The 11,639-nt window shown below is 41.9% G+C and overlaps 1 protein-coding gene across 3 annotated transcripts in view; it reads right to left on the reverse strand.

Annotated features, from left to right (window-relative positions):
* Positions 1-10,708, reverse strand: part of WWC2 (WW and C2 domain containing 2) — a 104,589-nt gene extending 93,881 nt beyond the window's left edge. For all 3 annotated transcript variants that reach the window (XM_062575776.1, XM_062575775.1, XM_062575774.1), the window contains exon 1: positions 10,290-10,708. In XM_062575776.1, the coding sequence (XP_062431760.1) occupies positions 10,290-10,420 (131 nt within the window). In that variant the 5' untranslated portion in view covers positions 10,421-10,708. The remainder of the gene's footprint in view (positions 1-10,289) is intronic.
* Between the last annotated feature and the right edge of the window lie 931 nt (positions 10,709-11,639).

An 11,639-nucleotide genomic window follows, 5' to 3' on the forward strand; every position in this document is an offset into this window, starting at 1 on the left:
GAAAATAGGAAAAACTTTGGCCAAACTCCTACTGTGTAGGAACATAAGACACAAACACAGCAGTAAAGCCTTCCATTTCTGGAGCCTCTCTAGAGGTCTACATTCCAATCCAGTAAATTAAAGAGAATATTAGTGATTTACTTTAGAAAGATGAAATTCAAGTCAGACCTTCAGAGATGGCATCATCTGATCAGTATGCTGTTTTCTCTGTTGCACACTAACTCTCTCTGCGGGCATTCCAATTCCAATTCTGGCAGTTTATCACTGTCCACTCTGGAATTTATTACTGAATAGCTTTGTGCTTTAAACTCATACCATCGCTTATTTTGCAAGTCTCTCTTCCAGAGAAGACCACAGCTCTCCAAACCAGAATCATTCACCACTGTGCAATTCTGCCCAAGATAAGAAGAAGAAAAAAAGTGCAAGTTTCCCTTATAAAAGCTAAAGCACCAAAACTGAAGCATCATTTAGGCTAGATCCTGCAGACAGTCAAATTACTAGGAATGTGAGTAAAATCAACAGGATGCCTTAAAAAAAAATACTATTACACTTAAGCTATAACATTTGCTAGGTCATACTTGCAAATCTGTCACAAGTTGCTGTACAACATGGCAAATGTGTTAAGACTATCACTGAGAGAATGAGTTGAAAAAGACTTGATTTTTCTTTTTGGTAATGTGTGAACACACTAAGTACACATGATAAAAGTCTTGGGAATACGGGGTCAGATTTAGAAAGGCAGTGGGCTTGGGAATACATCCCCAAGAACATGCAAAAGCATAATGAAATCCTGTATAGTTCTCAAGGCAAAACCATGACCTACCTTTTCTCAAAGTTTAACAACAGCAAACATGTAAATTAAAAACAGAAGTTATCTGCTAACATATTCCTATCCAGCCATCATTTCCTAAGGAAAATAAACTATTGCTACATCCTAAACTGCCTGAAATCTCGTGAGTCACTCAATGTTTACCATATCTCTTAAAAATTAAAATAAAATAAATTATACTACTCAGTTTTGCACTGAGGAAGGATGAATACATAAAGATACCTGAAGGTGGACATTCAGTGCAACTCGAGACAGCCAAAACATTTTAAAATTGAAATCAAACTCTAATTAACAACATACATTTGACAAGAAAAGCAGAAGTATGTTCAAGTGCTGGCTTATTATTAAAATGTCACTTAGCTCACAAAGTAATTTTATATCATACACATCTCAGATGAAAATGTAGTAGACCAAATATGGCGAGAAGTAGTTTTATAAGCAAGGAAACCACAGAATAATAACTACAGAAGCAAAGTCCATCAGACTCCATTAAATGTCTCATTTTCCCCATTCCTCTCTCGAAAGCAAAAAAAAAAAAAAAAAAAAAAAAAAAAAAAAAAAAAAAAAAAAAAAAAAAACTTTCAACTAGTCCCTCCCTGTTTTAGCTCTCAGCTACTCCAGCCTTACTACATTGTAAAACTTTCTCCATGTCAACTGTTCCTGAGTTGGATCTCTGTGAAACAAAAGCCCAATGCAGCATCTCCCTCAGCAGACTACCTCAATCAGGCTACAATTCTGCAGCTAAATGAGGATAGGCAAAACCTGCCTGTCCTACATACCCAAACCAGCACATGAACATGAATCATTCTGCAAGATGAGGATCATAGTAATTTACTAAAATAACAGTATTTTAAAATCCACCTTATAAATTAGAATAATACCTCTTTCTGTGATGCACTGTAACTGTTTAACCAACTAAAGTTTTGCATACAGTTATTTCTAATAGGAATTAAGAGCTTTCAAAAAGTTACTTTGTTAACAAAGTGGTAAGCCCACCTAAATGTTTTTAGTATAAGCTGATTAAGAGGAAAATGGACTAGGCCTTAAATGAGAGTAATTATTCTTTACAGGTCAGACCATCAGGCCATGAGCTAGGCACTTCTGAACTACAGTTTAACAACTGACGATATTAAACATAGACAAAAACACCCATTATTTTTTCATCAAGAACAAATAAATGCCTTTCCCTGACAATCCTTCTGCAGTCCACAACAGACAACGTGTGAGGTTATGCTGCCTGCTCTTTGAACGGAAGCAGGCCAGACCTGCTCTTCTGGAAGTATTAGAGGATTGTATAGCAAATCGCTCTCTCCTCCCATGACTAGAAATGTGACATAAGAGTGACAGACAGATGTGTCCAGAGGAGCTCCTTCACAGTGTAGTCAAAATAAAAACAGTGCCATGCAGCTACATGACTGGAGACACCTGCACTCTGGTCAAATCCTGTTCTGTGACAAGATAAATACCAAGACACTTATCTGCCACATAGCTTAAAAAATAGATACCTTTTATCATGCACTGAGCATATTTTCAGTTAAGCGATGGATGTGTATGCCATCTCCAAGTCATATGGCATCACATGCTTGTGTACAACCTGCAGAATAACAGGTGTTCATTCTCCATATGATTGAAAACATGTGCATCTTTGTCAAACATTCTCAGAGGTATGAGAGAGGTAAGCTTTCAAGAGCAAAGGGAAAGGCATTGAATCGGAGTAATTACTCTTCTTCAGGAGTCAGACCTGCAGGCCATGAGATAAGCTCATCTGGATAAGACCATTCGATGAACTACAGTTTAGTACTTGGAGGTACTTCAAAAAGAAAGATAAGTGTGTCAAATACTGTTCCTTCACCAACAACACGAGCATGTTGCTCTGACCATGTCATCATAGCAGGATTCAGCTGAAATGTAGATTATTCTAGATCTTTTTCCCCTATATGAAAAGTCAAAATGAGGCATTGAAATCTTGATATCAAGACAAACAGCATATCTTGGAAGGTATTCTAGTATAGTTCTTTTTGCCTTTTAACTGAAGATTTGTGTTTGATTTAACAAGTTGATTAAAATAATATAGACATACCAAAGCAAGTCTAACATGCAGTATTGTATAGCATACATGCAGAGTATGTGCAAATTTAAGTTTGCTATCCCAAGGCAACACACGTCTCTACATACCCAAACAATTACTTTGAATGCAATGCAGAGTTAATGAGATAAGGTTGCCTTTCTTCCAGTACAGACAGTATTCAAGTCCAAAGGATGGCATCTGATCTTGTTCTATGAGACGCAAGTGATTGTTTCAGTTGACAGAATACATTCAGATCACTGTCAGACTGCCTCTAGTCCAGAAGTCCTAATCATAAAAAAACCAAAAAACTGAAAGCAATTTAACCTAAGCAAAAGTATACCTTTTTTCTTCTAATAAAAAACAGCCTCTACCCCAAGAAGCTCTTTCATTATCCTTCTAAAAAGGATAGCTAGAGATTGACTTCATCCAGTAGGAACTTCAATATTACTAATAGTTTTATTTAGAAACTGTCACTGGGATGAGCCACAGTAGTCAGCAAAAATCAAAATATTTAAATCAGAAAACAAACAAATCCCCAAACCATACAAAGTACTGAAGCGACGTAGAAGGGAAACCATAACTACTTTCTCTGTTCATCACTCTCCCTTATTTTATGAATAATTAGGAAAAATGCAGAGAAAGTCAAAGAATTTCTGATCTACTTTCATAAACAGTAGAAGTCAGTAATTTGCGAGCATGCTGTCAATAGCAGCACATTCCTGGAAAACAGGGCCTGCTTCTGCACAATGACCAAATTTCTCTTGATTTAACAAGAGTTTCACCATAACAAATGGTAAGAAGCCAGGCCCTAAAGTTTGTAATAGCATAAAGATTTCTCAGTGACAAAACACATGTTTAGGATCAAAACATTTGTGACAGTTGTATTGCTGCTTCATAGCAACACAAAGGTGAACACAAATCACATGAAAACATCAGAAAAAAAACAACAGCAGCAAAAGAAATGGATACATAACAATATAGTTCCATGGCAGCAGCTTAAGTTGATCTGCGTCCTCATTTCTTCAATACCACTTCCCCCTCTTTTGCTCCCAGCTCTGCGTTCACTCCTTCCCTCATATCAGTACTAGCATTCTTTCAGTGACACAAGCAGCTCATTCTGCTGAAAAATACCCCTACAGAATAAAGTGCTTCTTTTTTGCCAAATCATCTCCTGGAATCAGCTCACTATTTGGTGGTATAAGCACTTCTGAAGGCAGAGGAGAGGGACCAGGAAAGAGAACCATGGCAGTCCAGACTCAGAGAGCTGTGTTACCCCTCCAATCCTGCTTCACTTCACTTGCAAGTGGTTGTAATAAAAATTTAAAAGTTTCAGTGTAACAGCTTTTGGAATCTTAACACAGTTTCTATTCATATGCCTTTCTGAAAAAGGCGTGGAAATACTGCCATACACTGACCCATTTTCATTCTCTTCCATTACTTCCTTGAGGATTCTCATTTTTAGTCATCTATGCACGATACGAAAATTGTTAAATCTCAAATATACGTAACTTTTTCTTGACTAAATAGAGAAAGAGTATTAAAAGGGGTTAAACACAAGTTACTATTTAACTGGAGAAAAAACAGAAACTCCTTTTATAACCTGAAAATAACTAAAATTGTAAATAAGTCTACATATCAACCTTTATCTGCACAATCAAAATGTTTTCTAAGCCACTACTTCAAAGTAAAGCCATTTTCCTTTTCCTCAGAATATAATGTAGTTCTGAAGGATTCCTTTGTTTAACCACGTTGTAGTAGCAAGACATCGCTAGCAAACAGTTCAGAGAAAAGGTGTATTTTACTTCATGTGTACAATTTCTCATTAAGGAGGGCTTATACTGTGCATAAGAACTACAATATTACTACCCTGTAAGTCAAGGTAGCTTTGTTTAATCAAAACAGCTCAAGTAGGCAAGTGCTATAGACATTGGTCCGGATAAACCATGGTCTAGACCACTTGCCGAATTTTATGTAACAAGTCACAATCCTTGGCTTTAACCAGTGGTAGGTACTTCGCACACATAAGCAAATACTCTGCAGCATTTCCTGACTTGTTAACTTTACATGATCTGAGAAGAAAGATACAGAGCAGTCCTATCACTTTTGGAGAAATAAAGAATAAAAGCGTTATCTCAAAGTTACCATAGCCATTTTCACTAATGCTAAAATCAACAACACATAGCCCCGGGCAAATGACAGACTGGTTAAAAACCAACATACACAATCACTATGCACTTTAACACTGCCTGATGCTATCACAGCTATATTAGCACTGTAATATTAGAATTCTACTTTATACTGGATAAACAAATGAAGGTGTCAGAAGTTCAGACATAGCTAGTCTCTCATCATGGGTTTAGTACTTGCATCACAGGTTTTATTTTAAACAAATATACATCAATTAAGTAAAAGCAGTTCCCAACCTGTCACTGAAACCAGAACAAGGTATCAAGACGGTTTCACGGGAAATATGCACATTCCTGGACAGACAAACAGACAGGAACAATTTATCTGGTGTTAGGATAAAGAACAGCAAGTGATACTACAGGCTGAAACAAAGCAGGAAAAAGATATTCAGAGAAAAAAATTCCTTGTCCTATCTCAGTATATGATTTATGCAAGTTGTACACCTCAGTGTGTCATCAAATGATCCTGTATTTATTTTGCAAAATATGAAGGTAGCTATATTTCTTATTAAGGATACAATTCGTAAGATATGGTAAGGCTATATGTAACACCTCTATGTCATCAAAAAGGGGAAGCCCCACTCCATCCTTAGCTATTAACCAACAAGGGAAAAGCAAAGACAACTAGAAAGGGAAGGAGACTTTATCCTTTTGGTAATGGTATGCCATTAAATGGAATTCATTCTTAGTAAGCAGCAGTCTAAATAAACGATTTAGCAGGTAGTTGCTCTAGTTGTATCTTAAATCAATTGTGTTGATATTTGCACTTAAAACAGAATTAAGATCCATACCTTTCAAAGTATAATGATTAACATTTCAATTTAACATCATTATTCTTCAAAGGATTGATGAATCATCCTTTTATTCCTGGTCCAAAATTTGCCTTTCTTTTCTCCCACTCTAGAAGTTCCAGAATTTTTTTTCAAACCATATTAGTGAAAACCTACATGATCAGTTTCACCCATAACTGTACCTGTCTAGCATCTCAGATGCTGGACACTTCACAAAGAAAGAAAGAAAAGTTTTACTTACGTGTCACAACACAGCTTACCTCCATACAAAAAGAGTAGATCTAAAGTATCTTATAGTCTTTGATGCTTCCCTATCACACCATGCCTTTTTCCACTTGCCTTTTATTTTTTCTCCATGTTGTATGCTACCTTCAAATTTACCAGCATGGTATCCTAGATGCCACTATTTCTCTGATACTTTCAACTACAACTCCAGTCTTTGGCCAAGCACCTTGGGCTATGGTAGTGCCCACTAAAGAGAGGAGATTAAAGTCCCCATGCTAAAGTAACTGCAACCTCAGCACCTTCCTTTCTCACAACCTCTGCTGCTCATTGGACAAGTAGCAGCAAATTCCAGTGAAAAAGAAGAGTGAAAGAGCACAAAGCAGAAATCTAATAAAATTCTAATAGAAACAGACAAATCTTAAACAAGTTACAGAATTCCACGGAAAAAAATGTGTTTTCACCTCCTCATAAATGAAAGTAGCAATGGAAATTGCATTCCCTCTCTGTACCAGTACCAAGAAAACTGTTTTTCATAATCTCCAATGAGTAAGGTTCTCTGTTTTCTGCACGTCTGATGTTTTTCAAGTACTTTCTTGGCTATGTAATTAGCAACTGCTCTAGATCATTCCAGCAAAAGTATATCTAGAACTGGGGGAGAGGGTTGTTTCTTTGTTTGCTTACAGGTAAATTTTTATCCTCAATGGAAAGCATGGTGAGAAGAAGCAGAAAGAGAAGATAGTTTTGCTTTCATAGCAGCTCACTCCTTATCACTATGACAAGAGTGCAGATAAAATTTAAATAAAGATCAACTGCAACTTCAGAATTTCTGATGTGGAACTCATTTTAGGTCAGCTACAAAAAAAAAGGTGTCTGTTGTAAATCAGTGATCACTAGTGAAGAACTTACTGTGCAGAAACCAAGACATGGGAAGCCCTGCATACTTGATAAGACATCTGAACATTACCCAACTGCTGAAGATTTGAGGGTACAGAGATTCCCATCTTTCTACCTTCAGTTCCTCTTTGGTGCTCTACTCTATGCTGGTTCCACTTTGGATTGTAACAAACGTGAAGACCTCTAAAAATTTATAATATGAAAAAAATGGTAATATTTTCCTCCCCACATTTTTGTTCCCATTCCAAAACCTTCTTATTTGCCTATCACGAAAAGATTCTCAAAAAGCATTACTGTACCTCAGCCTTTTAGGAACTTGAAAGAGTTGGAAGGGAACTAACTTGAAAGAGAAGTATGAATTCCTCCAACCCCTTCACACCTTTTAATCCGGCTCATCCTCTCCAATCCATAGTTGTCTTCACAGTTTTTTTATAACTTTATCAAATAGTAGCAGGGTACAATTGATATTTTTGGCCTTTTTTTTTCAATAAATCCATTTCAGAGGAACTGACAAGAGAAGACAGTTCCCAGTATATTGTAGCTTGAAGGAGTTATACAAAGAAGGGATGACATCCATATATTTAGACAGCGAAAAATGTTACTAGAACTCCTACATTCATGTCTAAATTTACATCTCTCTTCCTCACACTTCATTTCTTAGAGAGCCTTCTCTTTTGGGCCACCAGTCTTCCAAACAAATCAACACAGTACTCTTGAGTGCTTGGAAAAGTCACTGTTGAATAGCACAAGACATTAAAAAACTCTTAAGAACAGAGCAGTACAAAAAATTTCCATGGCATTCCTAAAATACACAAGCCAAGGCAAGTGTGACCTTCTCTAATGTCAATGGGACTACTGAGATAAAGGAAGCAGGCAAAACTGAGCCTTAAACTTGAAGCTGATGCTAGATTTTCTTCCCAGTTGTACACAGGGTTATCATTGTATTACCAATCTGCCCCACATAAGCAGTAACAAATACACACACTATCAGAACATTCTAGAAAAGCACATATATTAAGAAACAAGTTTCAGGAAAGTTTTGAAATATGGTATAAAAATATGGATAAAAAAATAATTTTAAAATTCTGAGTGCGACTTCTCTACATTCTGGGAATGCTGTGTAATAAGAGAAGAAAAATTGTCCATAAAAACATATCTACTCTACACTTGCTTTAGCAAAGAGGTTTTAGGAACCTATGAACGATAATATTGCATAAGTGTGTTATGAAAACTTTATGACTTCCCTCAGAGAAAAAAATTGAAACTAATGAAGTTCTAAGATGTTATCAATCTGGGTAAGGTGTTCTCAAGTCTTCCTGCAGAACCCATTATCTTCACTTTGACAGTTTAAGATAAGTTTCAGAAACAGTATGAATCCAAACTTTACTGTATTGACAAACTTATAAGATCACTTGTAAGTTTTCACTTTTTCTGAAAACAAGCCCTAAATATGTTGGGTATGGTTTCAGAACATATATCCTCTATATACCTGGAAAATACAATAGAAACTAGAGCAAGGTCATCACAGAACTTCCAAACAATTCTTATATACCTTTCCAAACTAGGTCATTGACATAAATAAAGATTGTAAATACAGACACTGTAACTACAAATACTGTAAACTGCACCCTAAATGTGTTTGTCAGACTCTCTTTTGTGCAGGCAATTCAGCTTCACAGTTGAGTCATGTATAATAAACTAGGGCTTCTCTTCAAGCAGGTAGTGCAAAATCTCTCCTGTTTGTTTTACAGTATTAAAAAACAGGACCGAAAAGGGTTAATAATTATTTCAAACACTGCACTTTTCAAAAACATCTTCAGTTCCTTACTCCTCATTATAGACAATCAAGTCGCAGGGCTTGACTTCTTTTTCACGTGTAATCAAGATATTAATGAAACAATATTTATCCTATCCTTACAGGATGGCAAACACACAATTGTTACTCGCTTAGCCATCCAGCCTACTAATGAGAGAAAAGATTCAAATATTACTACCAAATATAAACACTCTTGAACTTTTCAAGACTACAGAACACGTAAAAAATATTCAAAATTAATGCGCTCATGAAGCAGTGTTATAATGAGTAGTTTGTAATTTCCATTTTCTGCTTTGCTTTTCAATTATACCATCTGTAATCTGCTTTGCAAACACAAATTAAGAGATGTCTAAAACTAGACAAAATTTTAAACACACTATTTCTAGAGATAGTAAAAAAAATGGGACTTTTTATTGTCACAGGTAACATTTATACACACACACTCAAGTATCCCAAGAGGCCAATTTATTACAAATGTAATAAATAGCACTGTCCTGTGTTTGTTACTACATCACTAATATGTGCAAGGTATTTAACATGCTTTAAAACGCAAAGGAATTTAAGTAGTAGTTTACCAGGAGAACTAGCTGTTACAAGTGTGACAGAGAAGTAGGCCTGACACAGCGCGTGATGCTTGTCAAAACTTCCCCTATGCAACTCAGGGCCGGCAAGCCTCCCCACAACTACCTATTCTCATTTCTGCAGAGCAAGATAAACCAAGGCCTTCGTTTACAATCCAGCACAGTTTGTTCTCTAAGTTTATAATGGCTCTTGAAAGTTTTTGGTAACTTGACTGCATGTTTTCAATAACGGTGTTTTGTAAAGAGCACAAAGTTTTGGGTTTTAATTACTTTTCAGAACCACTCTGGATTAAAAAAAATAGATAAATAAGAGCATGATTTACAGCGGGTATCTTGGGAGTTTTATCACCGACCTACTGAGCAGAGCCGTTTCCGCAGCCTGCGCAGGGCGAGCAGCTCCCGCGGCCGGCGGACGCGCCCCGCTCACGGCAGGCTCTGCGCGGAGCTGCCTCCCTGGCGGCGCCCCGCAGCGCTGCCGCTCGCGCCGGGGGGCGCAGGGCCGGCCGCGCCGCGGCCTAGCCAGCACACGCGGCCTCCCGCGCCTGCCTCCCGGGCACTGCGGCGCCCCGCTGCCACCCAAAGCCTCCCCGAGCGGCCCCGGCCCGCGCTGCCTCCGCGCAGAGCTCCGAAGGCTCTTCCCCCCCACCAAAAAAAAAAAAAAAAAAAGAAAAAAAGGCACAACACCCCACTTCAAAAACGCCGACAGCGCGAAACCGCAGCCCGGGCTGCGAGGCAGGCTGTGCCCGAGCCGAGGGCGAGCCGGGCACGGCGCGCTGCCCCCGGCCGGGGCTGCTCCCCCGCGGCCGCCCCGGGCCCAGCGGCGGGCCCCGCACCGCGCACCCCGGCCCGGCCCGGCGGGCGGCGCCGCCCCGAGCCCCCCGCCGCCGGCACCCACCTACCTGTCCCGGGGGTCGATCCAGCTGGTCTGCTTGGTGTTGTGGTCGATGTAGAAGACTTTGCCGTCGTAATCCCTCGCCTCCTCCCAGCCGTCGGGTAAGGGGAGCTGCCCATTCCCCGCTTTCCTAGGCATGGTCGGGCGGCGGGGGTAGCTGCTCCATAGGGACAGAAAGAAAGACGGGAGGCGGGAAAGGCCCCCACCCGGGCCGGGGGCACGGCCAGGGGTCCGCAGCCTAGGCCGAGGCAGGGAGGGAGGGAGGGGGCGCGGCGAGCCTCTCGCAGCAGCTCGGCAAACCCTGCTCGGCGGCCGCGCTTCAGTCCACCATGTCGGGGTCGGGGCGGCCGCCCGCGCCGCGGCAGCCGGGTCAGGGCTCCCGGCGGAGCCCAGCTGCCGTCTGGGCGCGGGTGCGGGGAGCCCGGCTGAGCCGCGGGCGGCCGCGGCCGCCGCTCATTAGCATGAGATTAGCATCCATCTCATCTGCATGCACATTCCTCCCGCCGCATTCCTCAGGGTTAACCCTGCCGGCGCTGCCCGCCGCCGCCGGGCCCCCGCGGGGCGCCCCGGAGCGCCGCGCCGCGCCGCTCCTCGCCTCGCAAGGCCGCTCTCCTCGGCCTCCCGGGCGGGAAGGGCCGCGAGCGGGCCCTGCGCGGCGGGCGGGCGGCGGCGCGGACAGCGCGGAGGGCGGCAGCGACCACCTGGGGGGGGGGGGGAGAGGGGGGGGGGGGGGCCGCCGGGGCGGGCAGCGGCCTCGTGGGCCGCGCCGCCAACGGCCGCCAACGGCCGCCAACGGGCGGCGCGGCCCCGCCCGCGGGGCGCTGGGGCGGCGGCGCCCTTTGTCCGGGGCCTGCAGCCCCGCTCGCATCGGGTCCCGCCGACGCCTTTAAGCGAGGGATTTCCCGGCTGGAGCGGGCAGGAGCGAGGGCAGCCTCAGGCGCCGCGCAGCGCAGCGCAGCGCAGCGCCGGGCGCTCGCGGCTCAGCTCCCGCTCGCCGCTATCCTGGCGCTTCGGGCCGGGACAGCAACCGAAGAGGGTTTTTTTTTTTTCTTCCCCTTCCCTTCCATTCAGGTCCAAGAAAAGACCTTACTGCTCACACACCTTGCCTTGTGCCCCTGTAAGGTCACTCCAGCGGGCCCCTCTGCACATCAGTAAGTTAGCTCAAGGGTAACATTCATCAAAAGGGCCTTGACATCTAAAATACCTAAGTTAAAAATTTAAATGAGAAAGAAAAGACAGCCTGTCTCTCCTAGCCCTGGAAGCACCCACGCCTACTACCCTCTTTTTTCTTTTTTAACAGATACACCAGTGGGTAAAACACATACTCTTGTTTGTGCCCAGAACCATTCTGGCTGGC

The sequence above is a fragment of the Rhea pennata genome, chromosome 4 (assembly GCF_028389875.1).
Source record: "Rhea pennata isolate bPtePen1 chromosome 4, bPtePen1.pri, whole genome shotgun sequence".
NCBI lineage: Eukaryota > Metazoa > Chordata > Aves > Rheiformes > Rheidae > Rhea > Rhea pennata.